At 44.2% G+C, this 26,027-nt stretch overlaps 2 protein-coding genes across 11 annotated transcripts in view; one reads left to right on the forward strand and one right to left on the reverse strand.

The window, feature by feature from the left end:
- The window catches only part of gbf1 (golgi brefeldin A resistant guanine nucleotide exchange factor 1), a 65,524-nt gene extending 48,457 nt beyond the window's left edge, over nucleotides 1-17,067 (forward strand). For 5 of the 8 annotated variants that reach the window (XM_035605480.2, XM_035605473.2, XM_035605477.2 and 2 more), the window contains 21 exons: nucleotides 751-876; nucleotides 2,723-2,805; nucleotides 2,889-3,125; nucleotides 3,271-3,364; nucleotides 4,066-4,242; nucleotides 4,423-4,487; nucleotides 4,646-4,769; nucleotides 5,318-5,389; nucleotides 5,531-5,625; nucleotides 5,713-5,866; nucleotides 6,101-6,326; nucleotides 6,775-6,932; nucleotides 7,079-7,328; nucleotides 9,496-9,716; nucleotides 10,818-10,968; nucleotides 11,864-11,994; nucleotides 12,150-12,251; nucleotides 12,674-12,787; nucleotides 13,119-13,296; nucleotides 13,398-13,565; nucleotides 13,956-17,067. In XM_035605480.2, coding sequence (XP_035461373.2) covers nucleotides 751-876; nucleotides 2,723-2,805; nucleotides 2,889-3,125; nucleotides 3,271-3,364; nucleotides 4,066-4,242; nucleotides 4,423-4,487; nucleotides 4,646-4,769; nucleotides 5,318-5,389; nucleotides 5,531-5,625; nucleotides 5,713-5,866; nucleotides 6,101-6,326; nucleotides 6,775-6,932; nucleotides 7,079-7,328; nucleotides 9,496-9,716; nucleotides 10,818-10,968; nucleotides 11,864-11,994; nucleotides 12,150-12,251; nucleotides 12,674-12,787; nucleotides 13,119-13,296; nucleotides 13,398-13,565; nucleotides 13,956-14,209 — 3,180 coding nt within the window. In that variant the 3' untranslated portion in view covers nucleotides 14,210-17,067. The remainder of the gene's footprint in view (nucleotides 1-750; nucleotides 877-2,722; nucleotides 2,806-2,888; nucleotides 3,126-3,270; nucleotides 3,365-4,065; nucleotides 4,243-4,422; nucleotides 4,488-4,645; nucleotides 4,770-5,317; nucleotides 5,390-5,530; nucleotides 5,626-5,712; nucleotides 5,867-6,100; nucleotides 6,327-6,774; nucleotides 6,933-7,078; nucleotides 7,329-9,495; nucleotides 9,717-10,817; nucleotides 10,969-11,863; nucleotides 11,995-12,149; nucleotides 12,252-12,673; nucleotides 12,788-13,118; nucleotides 13,297-13,397; nucleotides 13,566-13,955) is intronic. The other 3 variants (XM_035605475.2, XM_035605481.2, XM_035605474.2) reach the window with 2 other exon arrangements.
- Nucleotides 17,068-17,396: 329 nt separating this feature from the next.
- LOC118284023 (core histone macro-H2A.2) overlaps nucleotides 17,397-26,027 on the reverse strand; it is a 9,152-nt gene continuing 521 nt past the window's right edge. Inside the window, exons 1-9 of one of the 3 annotated variants that reach the window (XM_035606565.2) lie at nucleotides 25,736-25,891; nucleotides 24,116-24,293; nucleotides 22,553-22,659; nucleotides 20,918-21,115; nucleotides 20,403-20,507; nucleotides 20,197-20,296; nucleotides 20,001-20,090; nucleotides 18,957-19,131; nucleotides 17,397-17,958 (exon numbers count right to left, since the gene is read on the reverse strand). In XM_035606565.2, the coding sequence (XP_035462458.1) occupies nucleotides 17,793-17,958; nucleotides 18,957-19,131; nucleotides 20,001-20,090; nucleotides 20,197-20,296; nucleotides 20,403-20,507; nucleotides 20,918-21,115; nucleotides 22,553-22,659; nucleotides 24,116-24,287 (1,113 nt within the window). In that variant the 5' untranslated portion in view covers nucleotides 24,288-24,293; nucleotides 25,736-25,891 and the 3' untranslated portion in view covers nucleotides 17,397-17,792. Of the gene's footprint in view, nucleotides 17,959-18,956; nucleotides 19,132-20,000; nucleotides 20,091-20,196; nucleotides 20,297-20,402; nucleotides 20,508-20,917; nucleotides 21,116-22,552; nucleotides 22,660-24,115; nucleotides 24,294-25,203; nucleotides 25,223-25,735; nucleotides 25,892-26,027 lie in introns of those variants that run through there. The other 2 variants (XM_035606563.2, XM_035606564.2) reach the window with 2 other exon arrangements.

Here is a 26,027-nt window from a genome sequence, read left to right on the forward strand (position 1 = left end):
TTTTGCATAATCTAATTCTCAAGCAACACACAGCTGCCCAAGAAACATTGTTGTCATGTCCAATTACTTTTGAACCCTTGCAATTTGGGCACAATGTGTTTCACACAGTTCTTTCTATATTCTATATTAAACTGAGACTTTACTTTTCAATGTACTTACCCAGTGCCCTTCATACATACACACTCACACAGACACAAACCTTTTCTCCCATTCCAATCCAGCAAGGCCAGCCTGCTCACAAAAGGTCTTTTCCATCATCAGATACTTGTAGCTGTTATTAAGGTGGTGAAATGATACATCAAACACTGTCACAAGATTAACCTTCCAAATCATAGTAGTAGGATGACACAAGTGTTAGGACACACACACACACATGCACAGTGATGGACAAAGGAAAAACTCCACAGAGGGAGGAAACATCTGACTTCTCAGAATAGCTGGAGGAGCCATGTGACATGGAAACTATTCATAGTAAAGGCCTTTTCTTAGTCTGACCGCACACACACAGATCGTGGCCTTGAAAAGAGTTGATGAGTAATTTTAGGCAGTGACACTGTAAATGAGATTTCCACTCTGTGGGGTCACTGTGATATCAGAGACACAAGGTTAGCTCTTCTTCTGTTCATACAGTGAAACAGTCCTGTGATATGTGATAGGTCAGAAACAAGTGGCTTCAAAGCCTCGGTGATGAATTGATGAATTGTTTATCATGTGTTTATATTGTGTCTTCTGTATGTGTGTGTTTATCAGAAAGTGAACGGCTCTCCTTTCATGACCAACGATGCAGGCTTCGCCTTGGCCTACGCCGTCATAATGCTGAACACTGACCAGCATAACCACAATGTCCGCAAGCAGAACATCCCCATGACCGTGGAGGTGAGTGATCCCTAGGAACTCCTTCATACCCCACTAAAAAAGGTTTCACAGTAGGTCTGTGGGCTGTTCAATCCAACCCTGACAGCAACATAAATGAAGTTCCATCGACCTCCTTTGTATTTTGTTTTAAAAAATAAACAGAAATATCTGCTTGAGTTGATTCCAAAAGGGAGAGCGCGCGCGTCATTTCTTGTCAATGTCCGATAAAAGCTGACTATTTCTCAGCACCGTTGCCCTGCATTAACCAGCATGAAGGTACAAACTCACAACCAACATGCTTATTAGTCTGATTGAGGTATCATAACGAATTTGTCACTTCCTACTTATTGTATTTCTTGTCACTGACTCAAAGATGCATTGTAAACATAAAAAACACACTTTTGTGTTTGTGCAACAAATGATAGTTTGCAGAAACTACAAACTGCACTATTTTCATAAACAGTTATACAAAAGACCGAGACCATTTCCCATTGTAGTGGATAGGTCAGTGGTCTGGGACTCTGGGACTTTTTTTGGGTCCCACTGTGTCTATTTTTTCCCTCTCTCACTGGGGCATGTCACCATTTGTGTCTGATAGTATGACATTCCCCTGTGAGTGCTAGAATTTGCACCGGTGCAGCTTGGCGGCTCAGAAAGCCCACAGCCAACAGCTGTAGCCAGTGGTGGTCCGTCTGAGAGGTGAACTCATCCCGAAAAACAGGCGGCGTGGGGGCAGGGGGAGGACGTGGGGTCTCTCTCTCTCTGTCTCTCCCCCTTCATCTACCATCTCTGTTTTCTCTCTCTTTGATTGACAGGGGGTGAAGACTAAACAGAGCGTCTGCGGCAGCTTGCCAACATATTGCAAGCACTTGAGTTGTCTTTCTCTCCTTTTCTTGTGCACCAAATTTTTTACAATTGATCTTTTTCGAGTCTAGTCATACTTCATTATAAAGTCAGTGCTGTGTGTTGGTTTAATTACACCTTTACATTCCCAATTTGAAAGAAGAAAAAAAAAAGTTTGTTGACCACTAGGCTCAGACTGACAGGGGGGCTTCCACACAATGGTTCAGAGGCGGCGGCGCGGACAATCAAAGTGGCTCCTAGCACTTGGGTTACTCAGCAGCTTGTGTTCACCACAGCATGTGTCGGCGGTTGAGTTTATTTTTGAAACGTGAAAACTCTCCGCAGAATCACTGCGTCTAAATCTGGTCTCGTCCCCAAGGATCGCACTCTGAGCTCATGTTTTGAGTGAGGCACAGGTGAGGTCAGCGGTGTAATGTTCATTGTGTCCAGAAAAATACACCACGCTGTACGATTTGGCAGCTGTTATCGAGAGCTGCTCTCTGACGGCGAGCGACTGTGCGTGTCACTGATACAAGCATGACGAACAGAGGCCTGATCCTCGGTCGCCTCCTGCTCCCTCTGCCGGTGTTTACTTCCCGGTGTCTTCCTGCAGAGAAGCTCCTGTTTATTCTCCTCATACCTGCCAACAGGATCAGCTCTGCCAAGTGGAGGCATTAAACCGAGTCTTGAGGCCGTCAGTCATCGCCCGGCGGTTAAGTTTATTTATATGAGTAATCCTTGTTTTCCTTCAGCTTAAACTAAAGTGTATTAAGTGACACATCAAGTGCGCTTCCAGTCGAGTTCCTTTTTAATTGTTGATTTGCTGCTCGGTTAACGAAGCACTGAATGACGGAGGCTTGGCTGCTTGACCCGAGCGCCGAGCGTTGAGATGCAATGACTGACATGTTGATGGTGGAGACTAGCACCTGAGGTGTTAAAGTAAAGTTTCTGCCAGGATGCAAAGGTCGATGGTTGCACTAACTGCTGTTGTTGTTGTTGTTTTAAATTTTTTTTCTTAAAACAGCAATTCAAGAAGAATCTGAAGGGAGTGAATGGAAACAAAGACTTTGACCAGGACATGTTGGAGGACATCTACAACACTATCAAGTAAGCTCACCTGACTTCTGTTAGCCTGCATCTGTGGTTGAGCTCAGAAATAATATCCAAGATGTTTTTTCTTTTCTCCGTAGGAACGACGAGATCGTGATGCCAGATGAGCAGTCGGGTTTAGTGAAGGAGAACTACGTGTGGAGCGTGTTGTTACACCGCGGTGCCACACCCGAGGGCGTCTTCCTCCACCTGCCCCCCGGCAGCTACGACCACGACTTGTTCACCATGACCTGGGGTCCCACCATTGCTGCCCTCTCCTACGTCTTTGACAAGAGCCTGGACGAAAGCATTATCCAGAAGGCCATCACTGGCTTCAGGTGAATAAGTTTAACATGGTAAAACAGGGAAACACTTTGAATAAGGAGTTAAATGTGCGTTCGCAGAGAGTCTCGGTCTGAGAGTTACGTTCGTACGTTTAAGGTGTAAAGTCACATGTTTTGTGTTTTTTCTTTTTCTTTGCAGGAAATGTGCAATGATAGCTGCGCACTATGGCTTCAGTAATGTGTTTGACAATCTCATCATCTCCCTCTGCAAGTTCACCACTCTGAACAACGAGGTGAGGCCTAGTGAGGAAAAGAACAGCAGCGTGCTGTTGGTGAACATGTTGCAGTAAAATGTCATTTTCACATAAACTAAAAGGAAACATAATTAAAGATTTCAGATCTTTCAAGTTTTAAGGTGTCTCATAAAATAATTAAAATATATTAAGATTTCAGAAACATTCTTGCACACCATAAAACCATCATCACCAGGATTTTATTTAGAGGAATTTTTTACTTTCCAAATGATTGTGTGTGGACCTTTTTTTTAAGTACTGCTGCTAATTAATTCTGATTAAAATATATTTTCTAAGAATTCGAGGTCGTACTAATAAAAGTGTATATAATTGTCAATATTTTAATGTATGAATAATTGACCTTTTTGTTCTGACTGGTTTTCCATCACTCCTCAACCATCATAACCAAGAAAAATATATTACATTGTATTCTAGTTTTGGTATTAAAAGGCCTTAAATATATATTTGTGAAGCCAAAATCCATATTGTAATATGTATCAAAAACTATACTGCTATAACCATTGTTTGTGCCAAGCAGTCCCAGATGTGGTTTCAGTCTATAAAAATGTAAATAATAAGATACTTAAAAACATAAGGGCCCTTCTGTAGTTTATGTTCAATGTTAGACAAGCAAATATGTGTAAATCCAGTTGCTGCGAGAATGTTTGTCGTGTGTGTTGATGTGACCTCTCCTCCTGCAGTCCGTGGAAAACCTGCCCACAGTGTTCGGCAGCAACAGCAAAGCTCAGACGGCAGCCAAGACGGTGTTTGACCTCGCCCATCGGCACGGCAACATCCTGAGGGAGGGTTGGAAGAACATTATGGACTCCATGCTGCAGCTGTTCAGAGCCGAGCTCCTGCCCAAAGCCATGGTGGAGGTCAGGACTCCCATCTCTAAAAGTCTAAACACTCCTTTAACCAGTCTCTCGGTTTATGGTAGCTGCTGTATGATAACACTGCAGATACGGTCTCCGGGTTGTAGAGCGTGAACGTATTCTATATATTTTTGCTGCCACCCACTGGTCAGGGCTCAGACTCTGTGTCTCTCGTTGCCTCAGGTGGAGGATTTCCTGGAGCCAAACGGGAAGATTTCTCTTCAAAGAGTGGAAACGCCGTCAAATCGGTATGCTCAAATCTCACCCACCATCTGCTCATATATCTACAATACTAAGAAATATAAAAAAATATGGAGAATGTCCCGCCATGTTTTTCTTTAAATTTATATATATATATATATATATATATATATACATACATATTTATTTTTCTTTCTCCTTTCAGCGGTGAGTCTGCTGTGTTCATTTTTGTTAACTGGCTGACGCTGAGTGGACCCGAGCAGTCAGGACTCAGAGGCCCGTCCACAGAAAACCAGGAGGCCAAGCAGGCGGCCATCCTCTGCATAAAGGTACTGAACAGTTGAGCATGGTGCCTCAACACCGTCTGTATACGTTATGATTTTAATGTACGAAATTCAATTCATATTTGAAAGTATAAGAGTGCCATAGCGCTATATAGTTTTACGAAGTCTCATGTTTTGACTGTTTCTTGCTACATGATCACGCGGATTGATGATGATTAATGATGTAGTACAGCCAGGATCCTGTCTCCTTTACTAAGTACAATTCTAAATCATTTTCTACACCTTTAATCTCTTGGTCTGTATTAGGGAGTTAAACGATATGTCCTTACATAGTTTCAGAACCTCAACTGAGTCTAAGTCTGTACAGAGGATTCTGTGAAAGAGCGTGTTCATTTAACTTGACATGGGGCATTATTAGGATTTCCCAGTCCTTTACATGAATATTCATGCTTTATTTATTTATGGGTCATTTTACTGTATTTTGCTGTAATACTTAGTATAATTTATGCTTTTCCCATCACCCATTAACATAGTTTTCTCTTTATAAAAAGTTGTCGTCAGCATCGCTGAGTTTTCTGTTCCTCTCTTCTCAGCAATGTGACCCAGAGAAGCTGATCACAGAGAGTAAATTCCTCCAGCTGGAGTCACTGCAGGAGCTAATGAAGGTAACTGTTCTTTCTCATCGACATTTCCAATTGATTTATACAGTGTGTTGCTCAAAACTGTTGAGTTTAACTGGCTAGACTATATGTACTCTTAGGCTTATAGACTTTTTAAGACTTGATTAACTAGATTCTCCTCGTCAGGCTCTGATATCAGTCACCCCAGATGAAGAGACCTATGATGAAGAGGACGCTGCCTTCTGCCTGGAGATGTTGCTGCGTATCGTCATGGAGAACAGGTAGGAAGGAGAATATTACGACAATGCCGTATTGTCACAGCACTGTCATTTTTGACACATCTCCCCTCTGTTTGTGTGTGTGTCTAGGGACCGTGTGTCCTGTGTGTGGCAGACAGTGCGCGACCACCTCTGCCACCTCTGCGTCCACGCCAACGAGAGCTGCTTCCTAGTGGAGAGGGCCGTGGTGGGTCTTCTGCGACTTGCGATCCGCCTGCTACGACGAGAGGACATCAGCTCTCAGGTAAACCAAACACACACACACACACACACACACACACACGTACCTGGACATAAACTTTACAGCAGAGTTTGATGGCTGACACGATCATCTCAGGTTAGCTTCATCCTCCCGATCGGGTCTTGACACCAGTACTGATGCCTGCTCTGGTAATGGATTCAATTAAAATCCCTGTGAGATCACCTGACATCCTGATATTCCAGCCCTGATCTCCTCTCTCCCCCTGTCCACCCACAGGTTCTCCTCTCCCTGCGTCTCCTGCTGATGATGAAGCCTCACGTGTTGTCCCGGGTCAGCAGGGAGGTGGCGTACGGCCTCCACGAGCTGCTTAAGACCAACGCGGCCAACATCCACAGCACAGACGACTGGTACACGCTCTTCTCCCTGCTGGAGTGCATCGGAGCAGGGGTGAAACCTCCGGCCTCCTTCCAGCTCACTTCCGCCACCGCTGACAACGACACAGGTGAAACATTTCTCCCAGCATCATGACCCCATGTCTGAGCTTCAGGAGATGAGAACATTGTTAATCCAACCTATGTCAATCATGGTTTGACATTAAAACCTCTAGAATCACTGTTGAAATTCCTGCTTTTCTTGACGTTTTATGTCTTGAACTCTAGAAGTGTTTAAAATGTTGAGGTTACAGGTAATCAAACTCCACATCAGTAGTTAGGTGATATTAAATGGGAAAACTTTTTTTTTTGCATTTAGACATTTTCTTGTTTGTGCTTATCATCTCTCAAGTCAGTTTAAAGCAAAATACTGCTATATGTTTGCAAGAGATTTATAATTTTAGTTGTTTGATGGATTGGAAAAGGTGTTTAAATGGTGGACAGTTATAGAAAATCTTGCAGTTAAAGAAAGTAAAAAAAACAAATGTGAGAAAATGACTGACTGTCGTTTGTCCACAGGTGCCCAGTCAGATAGCGAGCTGTCCTCCCATCATCCCAGTGAACTGGGTTCAGATCGCGGCTACACATCGGACTCGGAGGTCTACGCCGAGCACAGCAAGACCAGGATCTCTCGCTCCGCGACTGATGTGGACGTAGCAAGCAGCGGATGGCTCGTGGTCAGCATATATTTAAACACACACACACACTCATGAACTCACACACATGTTCACGTGCACTCATATCTGCAGAATACATTGACATTGATGTTAGTTAAAATGATGATGCATTTTTGTATTTCTGTGATTTGTATTTTTCCATCCAGGTTGGGAAAGATGACCTGGACACGAGTAAGACGCCTCTGGTCGGCTCTAAAGCGCTGCTGAATCATCCCCTGGTCAACCAGTATAGCCTGACGCTGGGTCAGGACCTGGGCCAGCACGACACCAAGTCTCTCATCAAGTGTGTGGAAACGCTCTCCTTCATCGTTCGCGACGCCGCTCACGTCACCCCGGACAATTTCGAGCTGTGCGTCAGAGCCATACGGGTGTTTGTGGAGGCCAGCCTCAACGGAGGTGAGACACAGTAACTAGTTTGGCAGCTCTGTGTTAGTTCACTAACTTAATGCACATTTCTGCTCACCTAACTAAAGGAGTCCTCCTCTGACATTGCACTTTCAAAAAAATCAGGGGATTTGTGCAAGACCAAAAACAATGCTGGTCCTAATCAGAGGCAGAGACTCCGGCTACATCCTCAATGATACATTTTCATTTAAAAACTGTATTTTAAAACTGAAAAGATATCTCGTCCACACGAGCATTTTAGCTTGACATCGCATCTGTAATAACACATCTGAAAACGCATGTCACATGACCATTCACGCACAGTAAACTGGTCATGTGCGTGCTGGTGTAAACAGGAAGCAGATTGTCTAATCTGCAGTTGGTTACTTGGTTGCAGAAAATATTACGAACGAAAAGAGCAGGGATTTCTTCTGTTGGACCGACGACGAGGGTGAAAAATGTTACCGACAGTAAGTGTTTAAAATGCTTTGCATTCACTGCTGGTAGTAGAGTCATCAATGCATCATCCTTTTCCAAGCGTCTCCGTTTGTGCCTGTCCAGTCCACAACGCAGCCCCAGAGTTTTCAAACTAAAACGGGGCGAGTAGCGTTTCTAAAATTTGCTGTTTAGAGGAGTTGTGTGTAAGCGTAGCAGCAGACAATTGTATATTGTTTTCTATACTTTTCATGTTTTCTTCCAAGGCCAGACAGTAATTTGAGAAAAACTGTTTTGTGAATGAAAAGTTTTAGCAGACTGTAAACTTTTGATGGCACCTCCAACCGAACAGGTTATTGTTTTTTCTTAAAGCAACCCCTTCCCTCCTTCAGTCTGCCCTTTCTTCTGTCCTCCATGTTTCCACCTCGAGTCCTGCCCTACATTCTTCCCCGTCTTCCTCCATCTGCCCCTTTATCCTCCTTGTCGTCTGCCCATCAAACGTCCTCTCACCCTTTTTCCATTCAGCCCTCCTCGTGCTGTTTGTGATCTACAGTAACGTGGGGATGAAGGCTGATAAATGGCAGTGGAAGCTGATGGCCTATTCATTTTCTACTCCTGCCTCAGGCCAGTGGATCCGTGCTGTCAGCAGAGCTTTACACTGGCTAACAAAAGTATTTGGGATGGTTTCGATCAAAGCGCAGGCTGAGGCACGGCGCTATGAGATGCTCACAGAAAGCGGAAAACCTGCTATTACTCTATTGAGCTTTTGTCCTCTGACGTCATCTGTTTTTTGTTAAAGGTGGTTCAAAGATAAACAGAGAAGCTTTTTGGAAACGGCTTCCCGGTTGTTTTGAGGGATCAGGATACCTTTGGTGCCTTTGCCTTTTTTTTGGCACGCTAATGGACCGTACCACTTTACACAGGGTGGGTGGGCTGTGGCTGCATGACAGTAGAGATTGGCTGTTGTGCTGTTTGGCGTTTGTCATTATGGTTCGGGGTTAGTCTTTTTCAGTCACTACTTGGGCCATATACATTTCATAAGTATTGGCAATAATCCTGTTGTGAATTGTAGGTTTTTGTTGTATAACGATGTAAAACACAGCAGCATTACTGGCAAGTTGGTGATGGGATGTCTAGATCGCCTAAAGCATCAATAGCAACAGTTAGTAATTAACAGTATTGTGCTCATGAACATCTGGGAGTTTCTCACTCCTCTCCTTTTTTGGGGGGGAACTGCCTCGTATAAGTAATAATCTGGAATGTTAATGGTTTCTTCCTTGACCCATGTGTCATTCTTCCCCCGAGTTTGTGGAAATCCATCCTGTAGGTTTTGCGTAATCCTGCTGACAGACTACTGTAACCAACCAAAAAAACAAACAGATGAGTGAACACATAATCTCCTTGGCGACGGTGGGGGGAAAAAAGTCTGAATGTGCATTAAAACAGTTCCAGGTCTTGTTTTAGAGTCCAAGGAAATGTCAACATTCCTTTCCCTCCCTCACCAACAATTTTTGGAAACATATCAAACACATTAAACAACATTAAAAGAGACTCTGAGCACTAGAAACATGTGGATTCTCACATTCTGCCTCTTGTACAGTCAGTACCTCAAATTTAGCAACAGTGTTTAAAATGTCTGTGAAAGCTCCTCATGTGGGAAAAGAAAAAAAAATGAACCTGCGTCTAGTTTAAGATCCTAAATAAGAACAATATAATGTTTTTCCCCACAAATATTTTCCCTTAGGTTACCGCAATCATGACAAGAAGAAGAGCCACAAGTACGACTCCAAGTCCCGGCTGAGGAAGAAGGCAGGAGGGAGGGAAAAAGAAGGCGGAGGCGGCACGAGGCGCGGCGGCGGCAGCCGTGCGTCCAGCCAGCGTCCGTCGCGTTCCCACAGCGACGACGAGGATGACGAGGGCGTCCCAGCCAGTTACCACACGGTGTCATTACAGGTTAGTCAGGACGTAAGTACAACAGCCCTCTTCACCCTTCTACTTCCTGTTGATTTTTAAGGCCAAGATTTCCCAAACACATTGTTTTCACCCACAAATGTTTCTTGTCGAGGAAACTGGCGGCTTTTTTAGTTGCTGGGTAAACTGTGCTTCATGCTGCTGTGACTGTGGCGTTAAGATGTTTTTGGGAAACAGTGGCATTGGCACCTTAAGGTTCATTTAGGACAGGTGTAACTTTATTGATAAAAATATTATTGAGAACATTACACCTTTCCTGATTTGACCTTTGTTTCTGTTGTGATGTTGATTTTCTGTGTGGAAGCAGGTTAAAGGATAGTACTGGTGTATGTTTCTGTTGCCTTCATTATTATCCATAGTTTCCAACAACAGTCGCATCATTTATATATCGGCCCTTTACCTTGAATATAAATTGGTTGCCTGGCACTGAGGCCAAAAAAGTTTCCTAGCTCGGCGTTTGCTTTCACACTGGAAGGAGGTTTAACTCCACTTTGGATTTAATGAAAAATGCACGATACTTTTCTTGGATGGCATCAGGGGAAAAAAAGAATATTATGCCAGTATTATCCTTTCATTTGTGTTGTAGGGGAAAATGACATGAATCATTTATTTCCCTTTCTGCACAAAAACAGTCAAAGCTTCACTTTTCTTACTTTTAGACTGGACAATATTTTATATTATGGGGAAAAGTCTCTTTGTTTCACGAATGAACTACATTCAACATACTCTGTATGTGTTCCTCTGGTGAAAGTGGATCATGTCCTCTCGATAACTCACTTTAAAATCTTCATGGTTCACTAACAAAAGTCTTGTTTTAAGACGTGATCAACTCTTTTAAGGAGGGCTGTTTTATCAAGTATTAATAAAAACAGATTTAATTTCTGCGGCTGGTCAGCTACATGATATTATACAACATGTAATTTAATCTAATGTCTATTAAACAGTAGACAATGCTTCATTAATAACTTAAGAAATTGACTCATCCAGTTATCACAAACAAGTGACACTTTCAGTCTTGTACAGTAGATATGAAGCATCGGCCCCTTTGTTGATGGTGGATTAACGTTGGTGTCTGTGGCATTTGTGATGGTGCAGGTCTTAGACTTGATGCACACCCTGCACACCCGGGCCGCCAGCATCTACAGCTCCTGGGCCGAGGAGCAGCGCCACCTGCAGGCCGCGGGCAGGAAGATCGAGGCCGACTCCCAGACTCTGTGGACCAGCTGCTGGTGTCCGCTGCTGCAAGGTACAGTCGGCCGCAGGCGCAGTGCAGGGAGAGCACTGCAACAGCTCGCATGTTAATGAAAGTTATCATGTCCATTTTTGTTAAGATATCATAACGTGAGGCTTATTTCATCATGGATTGCATTGAACCATATATTCAGTATTTTATACTATATAAAATTTATTTAGAATTATATTCACAATTAATGTCATTTTACAGTAAAATTTACACTAACAGGATGTAATAAAACTCATAACTGCTAATATGACTTTGTGTCACTAACTGGTGCCTGTTGGAATGTATTTTTTAAATTAATTTATTTTAAACATGATTCATCTTTGAAGTGAATTTTTATATTTGTTACTATCTCAAAAACATAATTACAACCATAAATGTTTAAAAAGAAAAACAATTGCACAAATTTAAAATGAGGAATAAATCCCTGAAGTCAAATTGACTGGAAACCTGCTCCACATAACCTACAGTTCTTACAAATCAAATTTATCATAATTTTATTTTAACCAAAGGTCAAATCTGATCAACTGAAAACCGGACATTGCAGACATGTCAGGTTTTGTTTTAAAGTATTGTTGACAAAAGTATTTGCCTAAAGGGGATATGAAATACAAAAGGTCCAAATTAATTAACAAAACTAGATATACTGGCCAGTATAAATTCCCTTAGAATACATATTATTTCTTCATTCTCTTGTCTGTAACACTAACATTCTCACCGACATGTGCACAATAATTTCTTTTGATATCCAAATCTCTGACTGTAAAGCCACAGAGAGAATCTGATGAAAGGTGGAGGATACAATATGTTTATGTGTCTGATGTGTTGTAGTTACAGACTTTGAGTTTGCGTCTCCACTGCAGCTGATTGTGTGTTGTGCTGTAACTCTTCTCTTCTGCAGGCATTGCTTGGCTGTGCTGCGACGCCCGGCGACAGGTCCGCATGCAGGCCCTCACCTACCTCCAGAGGGCGCTGCTCGTTCACGACCTGCAGACGCTCGACGCCACCGAGTGGGAGTCCTGCTTCAACAAGGTGATGGAGGAAGAGACGCTATGTGTTAAATCCTTTATCTGTGGTGTTGATTGAATGTGCTAATCAGGTTTAATGTTACAAACCAGATCTTTTTACTGTCGCTTTTCTAACTCTGTTCTTTTGTGTGTGTGTGTGTGTGTGTGTGTGTTTTGCAGGTGCTTTTCCCCCTGTTGACTAAGCTGCTCGACAACATAAGCCCAGCAGATGTGGGCGGTATGGAGGAGACTAGAATGAGAGGCTGCACGCTCCTGTCAAAGGTGAAAAAAACCACACACCGCTCACAGCAGCGTTCACTGACCAACAAACCAGCAGATATGTCTGTACTACCTGCTTGTTCATGCATTCAACCAATTATACGGGGTCAGGAGCTTCATTCCCTGTAGGTCAGCGAATTAATCGAACATGTACAATGGGCCATTTGGATAATGGATCTTAATCAGCTAAGCTTGTTATAATAAATGTATTAAGTGATGTCCCTTCAACCTAATATCTTCGCCATTAACAGAGCCAATAAGAATGCTGATAAAATTTCTCTAACTAGACCCAAAAAAAGGGAACTTTTTCGAATTGTGACGATGTTGAAATATGTAATTACTGAACCTTCCAGAAAAAAACTAAGCTCATTGTCGGGGCAGCAGCTGAAGTGTCTCTCTCTCTCTCTGTCTCTCCATATGTCCAGGTTTTCCTCCAGCACCTGTCTCCCCTGCTGTCCCTGCCGACTTTCGCCGCCCTCTGGCTCACCATCCTGGATTTCATGGACAAGTACATGCACGCAGGCTCCAGCGACTTACTGGTGAGCAGAGGGGTTAATACATAGCAGCGACATAAGCTGCTTTATACTGAACATTTTCTGTATGGGTCTGTATGTGAGAAGGCAAATGTTGCTCTGGACATTTTCTGGAACTTTTCCGGCCAGCCCCCTCAGCAAAATTTCTGTGTTGGAGTGAGCCCTCCTCTATCCTTCAGAATTATCATCATGTCTTTCCTCCTGCAAATGTTCCTGTTGGTGTGAACGTTTCCTTCTCGGACAATGTCCGGTTTCGTTTGTCATATAAGAACAGCAAACTCTGTTTTCTCACACGGAGATATCAGGTAATGTCACATCTCTGTGTTCGCTCGTGCAGCTGGAGGCGATCCCCGAGTCTCTGAAGAACATGCTGCTGGTGATGGACACAGCAGGGATCTTCCACAGTGCCGACTCCAGGACGGGATACTCGGACCTGTGGGAAATCACCTGGGAGCGCATCGTCTGCTTCCTGCCCAACCTGAGGGAGGAGCTCTTCAAGCAGACCGTCATACCGGGTGAGCAGCAGCTCGATGCGATTGCACGACAACGTGTGCGTTTTTAGTTTGCGTGTGGCTTGACGACAAGAATTTCTTTTGTATCCTCTTCATTTTTTAAGAACCAGCGGAGACAGTACAGCCGCCACCGCCGGCAGGTCTACCTCCATCCCCTCAGGTGTCTCTACCACCTGCGCAGCCGCCCTCCCCGGTCCCGGTGTCCCCTGCCGAGACGAAGACCCCCAGCAGGCCAGCGTCACCACAGGAGCCTCAGTCACCAAGTGCCACGGGTAAAAACACGGTGTTTCATTTCTGTGTATTCGCCTCCTACGTGTTCTGGTTCACAGAAATGAATATCAAAACTGACTCAAATGAGCCAGAGACTCCGGTCAGGATTCACTAGGCGTAGCCCAGATTGACCTGAGGTCTGCTGAATGTTTTCTGTTATCACTGATCGTCAAATTAGCTGCAAATTAATTTTGTAATTCAATCAGTTAATTGTTGAGTCTTTCAATCACGCACTCTTCATATATACACACACACACACACACACACACACACACACACACACACACACACACATCTTTAAAAACTAATTTGACACAACTTCCAACTGGACAAGACAACAATTGAAGTGATCAGGTACTGACCCGTGTTCACTCATCTGTTCTGTTTTCCAGGATCAGGCCGACCGTCCGCGGCCCCGCCCTCCATCCCCTCCATGCCGGTTCCGTTGACCACCTCCCCGCCCCAGGCTCCCTCGCCCCTGAGCCAGTCCCCCCTCATCCTGCAGCCCCTCGCCTCCCCCCTGCAGGTGGGGGTCCCCCCCATGTCCCTGCCGATCATCCTGAACCCCGCCCTCATCGAGGCCACCTCCCCCGTGCCACTTCTGACCGGTCCCAGACCGACGAGCCCCTCGGACGAGGTCAAGTAAGAGAACGCAAGCAAACACCCCGAATAACTGGAACCAAGAGACATTCACTTAAACGTCAGGATCTCCTCATCAGCAGGTTTTGATGAAATATGAATCATGTTAGAGGACAGATGAGATGCGACGCCTCAGTTGCACAGCGTTTGATTTTAAAGGTTTAGCATCATTACGACACCTCTGACATCACATTCTTTGTGCCATTTTTTTGTAAATTTTTTTTAAATGGATAAATGGAGACAGTGTGACATCATGCTCAGATATTTGCAATCGGAAATATCTTGGACAAAGCTCATATGAGGAAAATTAGTTCAAGGAAAAGTCTGACTGGGGTAAATGTGCATGTGCAGTTCACTAAAATCAGAGAACACCGACGTCCAGTCCTCACTGCTGTTGGGGGAGAAACCTGGGGCAGAGTTTACGTTGTTGCACACGGGGAAATCATTTTACTGGCTCGTGCCAGTATTTTTAAACTCACTGCATTACATATATATTTATATTTTTTATTTTAGACCGATACAATGACACAGAAATTAAATGAATAAAAAAAATCACTTTTTCCCACCATAGTTTTGTTCTCGGGAGTGTGAGAAAGACGTTAATAGTATGAGGCAGGTGTTTCTCGTGAATCAAAGTAAAAGTGTGTGTGTGTACGCTTGTGTTTATCCAGAGCTCTATACATCGATGTCCGACTTTCAGACGAGCACTGAAGTCTGCACATGTTGCTCTGAACATTTCCAGAACGTTTCCTGCCAGCCGCCTAGTAAAATTTCAGAAAAATGTCCCAGAGTGAGCCCGTGTGAGAATAGAGCAGGAAAATCTCTGGACGATTCCCGGCGAGCGATTGGGCGAAACGCTGCTCACTGCAGCCGAGTTATCGCCATGTCCCGCCTCCCGCTGCTCCGCCCAGACGCCACGGAATGATCCGGAAATGTTCCTATTGGTGTGAACTCATCTGACAAGCACAATTTCCAGAGTTCATGTCTGAAAACAGCTTCGGTGACGCCGACTGTTGCTCTGACTCTGTGGTGAGATGTGTTGGCAGGAGGAGAAATTAAAAATCTCACCAGCTGTGGACTCGCGTGTCGTGTCCATGGTTCCAACTCTTCTCCAGAACTCGACTCAACAGTTTTCATACGTGACGGTGGAACTGTTACTAATATCATCAACACTTGGCTTCGTGGATGATGAATAATCAGCTGTGTCCGTGGGAATAAGTCTGATTCAGAGTTTCCCGTGTTCTCCCATCAAGTCCGAGAGTTTTGTGTAGAAGGAGACTCGAGGGCCGGACTCACTCCTACGTCCCTGAACCTGATATAAAACCTGTAACTTTATTTGAAGTTATCGATTCCACACGGGGACAGTGGAGGTGTTTCAGGTGAGTGATGTAGATGATGGATGAAGTGGCGTTGGATTTCCAGAGCTTTGAGTTTGAGTCGCGACGGAACTGATCATATGCATATTTCACCTCTGACGAGCATCTGATTGAAAAAAACATTCTTTTTATTTCTCAGTTTTTTGTTTCAGCAGCCAAATTCTCTTCTGTTCTCCTGTAACGTCTGAAGACGTGACACTGGACTCTACTGTTTATTTCTTCCAGTTTCTTTTCAATTCTACTTTTTTTTTTCCTGAAAAAAAAAACAAAAAGCAAGCTTTTGATTTCGGCCCCTTATAATTTCCTCCTCCGCTAAACAACGGCGGTTTATTTGCAACCTGGAGAAGTCAAATCTGAAACATTCCACAAAGTAGATAACCGAGGGAGCACCGCTCCGCTGTCGGACGGGACGACAGGTCAGAGGCCGAGACGGCAACGTTTATTGGTTTATGATAAATATTAACTTTTTTTTTTTTTGTTAACCGGAGTTGAGAATCATGTTTCATCGTGTAGCTCGCTGCAGAAGTGTGTGCGTGGACTTGAAGCCTGACAGAGATCACAACAGGTTTAAGACCTACTGCTGAATGGACTCATCACTGAATACGTCCTGCCGAAGCTGAATTATGGCATTTGACTTTGGAAACCATCTATCTCGACTTGTGTGTTCAGGGGCTTAACTTCAACCGAGTGAGCCCGTGTGAGAATATGTACTTGAATGATCTGGAATTTTTTTCTGCTGTTGTGAATGGGAAACTCTTGGTTCCTTCTCTCGAACAAAGCAGAACAAAAATGTAGGCGGGGGGGGTTTTTCCCCCTTGGTGCCGACCAGATGAACCTGCAGGCTAAGTATGAAAGGTCTGATATTTCTTTCGTCCGACCTGACTTTAAAACTTTAAATCTGAATCTGGCGCCACATCTGAACGAAACCTAACTTGTGAGTAGACGTTTTCCAAAGTGCTGTAAACTCCCAGGTATTTTACGTTCCTACCGTGAGTCGTATTCAGTGGTGGCTAAATTTCACAATGAGCTTTTCGTCCCCTGCAGTTTTTTCCTGCATTAGAAACCTGTCGACCTTCCTGCATGCTGACTGTGTCTCGCGTACGGCGACGTTTTACCCTGACGGACTGGTGGAGACCAATAGACCGCGTTTAATGCCAACCGTGTGTCTGTGAGTGCGGCGTAGACGGTTCACAGTGGCCCTGGATTCTGATGTTTCAAGTTAATGTTATTTATTGAATTAGGGGGAAGAAGCGGGGGGGACGTACAGTAGTCCTGGTGTGTATGTCAGCCAGGTAACACTACAGCCTTATAGAGCCACCAACGTGACACATTTTGTAAGCTGTGGGTTTATTTGTCGTTTCGGGATACTTAGATATATGAGCTGATTCTTGCTTGAACAGAAAATTACATGAAAATTATGTATATGTATATAAATATATATAAATGAAAAGTAATGTACTTTTTACTATGTAATAAATTTAAAGAAACTGCTGGTCTCGGTGTTTGTTTCAATTTTCATCATCAGATCATCGGTTGTGATTGGACCGACAAGATTTTTCCAACGGAGGGCATCCAGACGTAGACTAAGTGAATTGCAGTCCCAGGCTACATTGAAGCGTCACCGGGATCGAGCAACGGGAGGAGGGCAGAGGTGAATCGCGTTGGGTGATCGCAGGTTGCCTTCAAGGAGGAATTACAAACCCACTTACATTTAAAATGAAAACGAGACATTATAATGACATTTTTAGGACCCCGCCCATCAAACGCTGGCAAGGCTTGTTGTCAAAAACGAGACAGAAAAGCAGTCTGAGACATCACTGGTGTAAAACATCTGGGTTTTTATTTCAAAGCAAATGAGAACCACAGTTTTTTTTTTTTTAGTAAACTAACTGTATCAGAAACTACAGAGGCCAGGAGAAAAAAAACAACTGATATATTTGTACATGGAATGTAAAAACATCAGTGAAACAAGGAACCATAACGGCAAACTGTACGGATTTAAATGACCCAATCTATAAGGAACGAAATCTCTTGAAGGGGACAGTGGAACATAAAACGTGAACAGCACTCCACTCACACAATTAATGTTTTTTTGTTTTTTTCTTCCTCGTCAACCAAGACGGAGCCAAAACCCCCTACTGCCACGTCGCCTATCTACACCATCAGCAACAAAACGACACTTAGAAAAGAACACAAAGCCTAAAACACCGATCCTCACTTGGCGTCCAGCTTTGCCATTTCCTGAAGGTATATTCCAATGCTCTCGCTGTCGAACAGAACAAAGTAAATGTTTTTCAGGGAGGAGCTGGTGGACGACACAAAATGGTTGGAGATGGCCTTGAGGATGAGCTGCGCGGCCGTTTGCTTCGGGAAGCCGTTCCTGCGGGGAGACATTGGGGAGCAGTCGTTAGACGAGTCTGCGGTGAGCGTCTGCGGAAGCTGACGTCACGGCCAAGCACACGTTTTTAAACACACGGATGGAGCTGCGTCCGAGCGTCGGGCAACGTGCACAGACGCGCCGCTGATCGAGCCCTTTGAAAATCCGGAGTCGCCATCAAATTGCTGCGTCGGGAGTAGATTCGTTTTCTAGAGACCTGTTTTTAGGGGCTGATACGTTTACGACGTTAACGCAGGGGCTCTAAACCGGAATGAACAGGCTGGTGCGAGTGGGCCCCAAGTTTCTTGGTGGCGCATGAAGCTAATTTCACAAAATAAAAGTAATTTTTTGGGGGGGGGTCAAGCAGTAACTTTAAATCACACGCACTGGCATCCATTCTAATGCAAATCATATCACTGCTACAGAGAATTTAGTGTAAAAAACATTCCCAGTCTAAAATATTTATCATTTTATTTTGAAAACATCTTATATTTTATTCTCCACGACCATCTGACGCCACCCAGAAATGATCTTGCGGACGCCCACGTTGAGAATCAGCGCTTTCACGCTTCTCTTAACGATTATTTTTCCGGTGCTTTTCGAAAGTAGAAAGGAATTAAGAACAGGATCAACTTTGCTTTATTTTGTCACGTACGGCTTGTTAATGAACATTCTTGAGTCGCACACTGCAGCAGCCTTGTACCAATAATTATTAGCTTTTTATTACTGTCACAGTTTTCCTGCAGGCCTCAGATCACTCGGCTCAGACTCTTTCATATTGAAATTATGAACACGCCGGTAACAATCAGCTGGCTAATAGTTACTGTTAATCATTAACTGGTCTTTAATGATTGGACCCCCCCGGGCCTGTTTAATACCGAGTTCCAGTGCCGTCCTGAACCTGCTCGTCGACTCTGAGGGGACAAAATATCATTCATCAAACATCATATTTGATTTCACACAGAGGCCTTCACAGCGTGTCACACGGCGGCGGCGCTCACCGTCCAGCAGGAAGTGAAGGGAAAGCGACAGACTTGAGCTTCTTCTCCTCGGCCGCCGAGAGGCAGTTCTTCACCGTCTTCTCCAGCTGGTCCTCGCACTTCTCCGAGCCCCACTGGGGGACGTTACAGTGGATGACGAAGCGCGCCGCCATCCCGCTGGCCTGGCTCACGGCCACTGCAGGGCGCGCACACACACACAAACACACAAACGCGGCAGTTTGACACTGTCACCTTCAGATGCAAGCAACCTGTCTGATGCATTGTTTTTGAAATGTTTAAGTCTTGAATTCGCTTTGAACTATTTGCTTTCGACAAATCAAAGTTTTATAAATTGTTGAAAATAATAGTTTTTCTAATGTTTTCCGTCCAGAATACATACATGTGTGACTCTGCACGAGTCATTTATTCATTCGTTCTCTTCCTGCGGTCGAATAGTCTTTTACTTTGAAAGATTTCCAGACTCCGGCGCTTCCTCTCCTATCTCCTTTAGCAAAGGAAACACTTGACCCTCCTTTAGAGAGGATGGAGAGGAGATTATATCGTCCCCAAATTCCTCGCGGCGGCAACATTTACCAACAACAGAGCGGCTGTTTTATTCTCGTGACATGATCCAGAACTGATCCTCACATGATTGGCTGAGCTGCTAATTCATGAATATAGATTTAATCTCTTTCAGAAGCACAATTTTTTCTTTCTTTTTTCCCTAAACTATCGTTCTTTTGTTGCTGTCTTTTTAGTTCCTGATTAGTCTCTTAGTCTGTGATTCACTTTGAACATCCTGTTTTGTCGATCGCCTGTAGAGCACTTTGAATTGCATTTGATTTGTTTGAAAAGTGCTAAATAATTGATTTGAGTGATTGACCGATTCATCTCTCATTTAAAAAAAGTGTTCAGACCCCTCGTTCAGTACTTTGCAGCAGGTGCAGCTCCAAGTCTTGTTTGTAAAGTCTGGATTCGTGCAGTTCATCCAGGATGAGAAGTGACCTACAACACTGTAAGAAGAGACGAGGGGTCCGGGAACGTTCACAAGCGGAAGGTTCCTACCTGATGACACCTCCAAAGGCCCCTGTGCTTTCCGCAGCTCCTTCACTCCGTCCAGGAACTCTCGGCCCCCGGCCTTCTCCAGGGCGTTGCCTGAACACGGGGCACAGCGGCAGGTGAGCACGGGACAGGACGTACAGTGTGGAGGTGAGTGGGGGAAAGCGTTGTTAACAAGAAAACAAAAAATTGTCCTCCTCACCAACTCCGTCTTTCAGGTCCATCTCCGCGTTCGTCGGGTTGATTATCCCTTCCACCTTGATTGTTCCGATTTTGCCGATTTCACTCTCTGTTAGCGAAAGCTGTGGATTCCAGAACATCATGTGCATGACGCACGTTGCGGGTCAGTCGGTTAGATCGACACGTTGCTTGGCGCCTTTTTACCAAAAATCCACGTCAATTGCTCACCTTTTGTCCGAGGAACAGGCTCTTTGCCGACAGGATGGTGAATCCGTCCCCGGGACCGTCCTCGGCTGTGGAGTTCGGTACGGACTCTTTGTCGTTGTCTATGCTCTTTGTCACGTGCAGAAATAAGAGAGGAACATTTTTAAATCACACTTACACTCTGACATGATTTACAGCTTTAGACATTAATAATAGAGCTGGCAATGAAACTTTTAGTACATAATTACCAACTGAAATATGTTACAGTATCAAAAGTGTCTGGAATCTAAAGGTGGAGTCCAACGGTCCCGTTCTTTGATCTGATAATTTCATCATTTCCTACGTCCAAACTTTTCTTGCTTCTATTTTAATTTGACACAGAAGCATTTATTTTGCACTTTGGTATAATTTGTTAAATGGAAAAAAGTTTGAACGTGTTAAGCATGGAAGTTCTTTGTTGTTTGACGAACTGAATGTCCACTTACTGCACTTTGGTTCTCGACCAAATGACAATCAAATGCACACGGGGCCGCACTGACCTTTGGCTTTCGGCCTCGTTTGCCTTTGACCTTTTTCAAGGATTTGACGGGTTTCTTGCTCTTTGAGCGCTCCACCTGCTTCTCGGGGACGGACGACTGGCTGTCCACCTTCACCCGGCTCCCCCTCTTCTTCGACAGCAGCTCTGGGTGGATGCGAGGCAGAACGCCTCCGTTCGATATGGTCACCCCCCGCAGCAGCTGACGGAGGAAAAAAAAACGTGTCAGAGGTGAAAGTTTGACCGTGTACGATATATACAACAACGAACGGATGTCTACTGGTGACATGTCATGTGCAAGCAGATGTGTTGGAGACACTATCTTATCAGTCACCACACAAGTACGACTACTGCCAAATACTGGTGTTGGTGGAGGCCAAAACAGAGTGAATATCGTACTGAACTTAATTCATATCAACTAATATTGCTGTGTCTGCTGGTGTGAGGCATCAAAGCGGACTATGGGCAAGCGAACATTTGCCGTCGGTGACAAGTGTTACATGGGAGATGTTGTGGAGCTCTTAAGGTGCACGAGAGAGGATGAGTTCCACAACGTCATGCGAGTATGTCACTACCTGTCACGTTCAAAGTCTTCAGATAAAGTTATTGAGCCGAATTCACTATTAACAGTTCTTTTCTCGTTTTTCTTCCTGTGTACCATTGTATGTGCGGACAACTATCACTGAATAATTTGATACCGAAGAAACCGGACGATTCTCAGGCAGGTTCTGATTTTGTCCCCAGCACACCGATGTTTTTAATTTTCCTCAACAACAACAAAAAATCAAGCCCATATTCATTACATTAAATCTAGTACAGCCCGTCAACCAAGTGCATTTGCTTCAAGGTTATCAAGAAATAAGTCGGCAACTTTTTCTAGTCACACTAATCAGACACGTTCAATATCAAAATCAAATCTTCTTTGTAGCCACTTTCTTTCATATCCTATTTTGGACCTCAGCATAAAATTGAAAGTATGAAAAACAAGCCGTTATTTATTTTTTTTAATTCTTCAATTTAGGATTCCCTATGAAATATTAAAAGAACAAAGGGACACAGATTCTTTATGCCCACATTTAAAACATTGTCTGTGGCTTTTGGCTGGTCAACATGACTTTAATGTTACCAACATTGTTGAGCATTCCAATGACAGTTAAAAGGTTTTTGTTTTTTTCTATTGACAGCTGGCAACCACACTGGTCCTTGGCCGGAAATGGCTGTAACATCCCTCTTTAACTGTGTATTGAGTTGTGCGCTCATGAAACAGATCAATATTAACAACAAGAGAAAGGCCAAGACAAGACAGACACAACTCTGTTACACACTGCGGGAGTGAGTGGTCGACACTGTGCCGTCCTGACTAACCTCCAAAATTCAACGTAGGAAACATGTCCTTAAAATCTTTTGCTGTTCGTCGTTAACTGAAGATGATGCTACCTGAAATTCGTTAATTTTGTTCAAGCATTAATACATTTCTTTCATATTTACATGAGACCGTCAACTCGCCAGCAGAGAACGAAGTATGGGCACTGTGGAAACATTATATTAGAAAACCAAACATGCCAAAATCTGTGAGGCGGTAATAAATGAATCGACTCTCCTGCGACGACGCATCGTGAGCCACTGAGCGCCGAGTTACCTGGTTGAGCTCCTCGTCGTTGGCCACGGCCAGCTTGATGTGCCTGGGGGTTATTCGGCCCTTCTTGTTGTCCCGCGCCGCGTTTCCTGCCAACTCCAAGATCTCGGCTTAGAGGAAAGAAAAACACTGTGTGGAAACCCATCAAACACGCAGTGTGTGTGTGTGTGTATGTGTGTATGTGTGTGTGTGTGTGTGTGTGTGTGTTTGTGTGTGCTCTGGTCTAACACAGCAGTCGAAGAAGATTAGGGCCGGACTCCCCCGTGGGGGAACCTGGGTTTGCTGTGGCGGCCGTGTGTACACAAGACACTGCGAATAAACATGTATTGGTATTGGCTTCACGGGCCAGGAGACTTTCCCTCAACCATATTCTTATTTCTAAAAGAATCAGACCTGTGCAATCACGAACGCTTGTCTGTGTGGTAAGATTTTATCATTTATGATACATAACACAACCAGGGGGCCGGTACATCAGATCACAACCACCATCAACGGAACTTGATAACGGGGACACATGATATGTTGAACTACTACTAACATGATATAGCAACTTAACAGATACACGGTTGTTTGTTTTATAGCTGGTCATGAGTGTATTAACATATAATCACATCATTTACACAGAGAATTACATTATATGCTGAAGCTTGTGTAAACTGTATGAAGCTTGAATCGTGTGATTCCATCTTACTGGGGTGAAACTAGGTCACTTTTTTACCATGACATTAAAACGAGTATTTGAAAGGTTGAAAGTAAACTTTGACTAATGAAAAATAAGTTTTAAAATAATATTTAAATGTCTGGATTCACTGCTTCAATCTTCTATGTTGCAATTATCTTTCTTTCCTGCATTGCAGATTCACATTTAACACCTTTTTCTCTTTTTTTTCTCCATATATTCAACACTCCCTTTGCAGACTCAAATCTCAGTGACTCAAAGATGGCGACCGGTCAGTTGAATGGTTTGTGGCTGGTTGCCTGGTTTTCTAGCGTCCTCATTTGCTTCCACGTTGTCCGATCATTATTATATTAATACAACACGCACATATTAACATATAGTGTCACAAAACATGACATGGCATGATCATTTTTTAAGCAGAAGCAAAGTAACCCTGGGCAGTGTCGGTCTGTGGTTAATACGTAATAATAATAATTTTTCTCACTCTAAACAGAGTTTCTGACATAAAACATAAAAAATACAATGTGATGCCTCATCTTACTATGGTATCATACAGTGCATCCTATTACAGCCTTGTTAACACAGCTGTTGTACTGTGTATTATACGCCGTCAATAAATCAAATCCGTTTACTATTGCCTACATTCAGGAGCCTCTAAGTGTGAAGCGACGTGGAAGAGAACAGAATCAGAAACTTGACACAGATCTATAACTCTGAAAAGTGACGCAATGATTCCAGACATCCAAATCTTATTTTCTTAAATGTTCAAATCCTACATTTCAGTTTCAAAACCCCAGTTCACACTTTCAAAAATTGTACTTTCAACGCTTCAGATCCTCGTTCCAATGGTACGGAATGAACCCAGTTTCACCTTGTACCCGACCTACCTGCCAGGTACTCGATGACGGCTGCCATGTAGACGGGCGCCCCCATGCCAATGCGGTATTTGTGCGTGCCAGTGCGCAGGTACCTCATCATCCTCCCCACGGGAAAGATGACGCCCGCCCTGGATGACCGGGACAGCTTGGTGGCCTTCTTCTTACCGCCTCTGGCTGACATCTTGCTCTGGACACAGGGGGTACGGTACAACCGCCAGCGAGTGAGTAACAGAAAGAGCTGCACACGGCTACATACAAACACACGTCAGTCCAGGCGTCATGGGGACAATTTTCTTTGCTAGAAAGTAGTTCCACTCAACGTGGACAAATAAACAAACACTTAACTGACACTTTACAAGTTACATATCTGATATCTTAGTAGAAATGCCAAACAAATGAAAACTGTGCGTGCGTGATTTTGCAGGAAGTTATCAAAATGTGCTACTTAACCTTCAACTTGCACAGTTATGTAATAATTTGACATCCATCACATTTGCATTCAACTGATGTATATGATTCATGAGGGTTGATTGATGGATCACAATCGGAATAGATGTAAAAAAGTTGTGTCAATATTCCTAAATATTCCATGTAACAAATGTTGGACTCTCAAACAGAAAAGAACATAGTCTGTGACAAATTGTGTGTATATTAGAGCCCGTTTGATAAGGATTTTTGGGCGCTGATGCTGATATCGATATTAAGGATTACAAGATTTCCGATACAGATACTTCGGCCGACACACACACACATATATATATATATATATATATATATATATATATATTAATCTGTCAATGATTCCTAACGTGTCGTTCGTTATCAAAACCTCTATGACAAAGACATGTGATTGAGGGCTTGATATTTTAGTTTAAACAAAAAACCTTGTTATGAATAACCATAAATAAAAGGCAAAACACAAATAAATTCAACCAAATATATGGAACTTGAATTAAGAAAAAGAATCATAATTAATCTCACGTAAAATCTGAACATGAATGCACATTTTTTAGAGCCGGACCAATATATCGGTCCGGCTCTAAAAATATTGTCCGATACCGGTATACGTCTGTGAAAGGCTAATATCGGACTCTAACCATATCGGCCGATATTATCGGCAATCCGATATATCGGTCGGAGAGGTCGGCGCTCCGTCCTGGATGTTTCTCTGCCGGACAGGTCGCGGCTGTCCGCGGCCTTCCGCGGCGGGCGCCACCGGACGGTCGGGTCCATGTCCGCACTAATCAACGGAGGAGAGGAGGAAGGTGGAGGAGAGGAGGAAGGTGGAGGAGAAGAGGAAGGTGGAGGAGAGGAGGAAGGTGGAGGAGAGGAGGAAGGTGGAGGAGAAGAGGAAGGTGGAGGAAGGTGGAGGAGAGGAGGAAGGTGGAGGAGAAGAGGAAGGTGGAGGAGAGGAGGAAGGTGGAGGAGAAGAGGAAGGTGGAGGAGAGGAGGAAGGAGGTGGAGAAGAGGAAGGTGGAGGGAGGTGGAGGAGAAGAGGGAGGTGGAGGGATACACGACGAGCGCTGTTCGGCGGCGCACGGGAGCGAACCAGCGGGGGAGAGAGGGAGAGGGAGAGGGAGGCGGGAGCAGCAGCAGGGCCGCGCGGGGGCTAACGTCACTGTAACCGACCTGACATGACAGTCGGGGGAGCAACAACCTCCTCCTCCTCCTCCTCCTCCTCCTCCTCCGCCGCCGCGCAGCTGCTGTTCACGAACACGTTCCAACTACACGCATGTTCTTATTCGAAGGAGTTGACATGGCGGCACGAGCGGCGCGCCGACACGGTGTGTGTTTGTTTATGTGTCAGCCGAAGCGAGGGGAGGGGGGAGACGCGCTGCAGCTCCGCGGAGCCTGTTAGCCCGCGTCGGGGTCGCTTAGCTCCACGGAATTATTGAAGAAGCAAGCACTTTGTGTCGAGTGA

Source organism: Scophthalmus maximus, chromosome 10 (assembly GCF_022379125.1).
Source record: "Scophthalmus maximus strain ysfricsl-2021 chromosome 10, ASM2237912v1, whole genome shotgun sequence".
Taxonomy (NCBI): Eukaryota; Metazoa; Chordata; class Actinopteri; order Pleuronectiformes; family Scophthalmidae; genus Scophthalmus; species Scophthalmus maximus.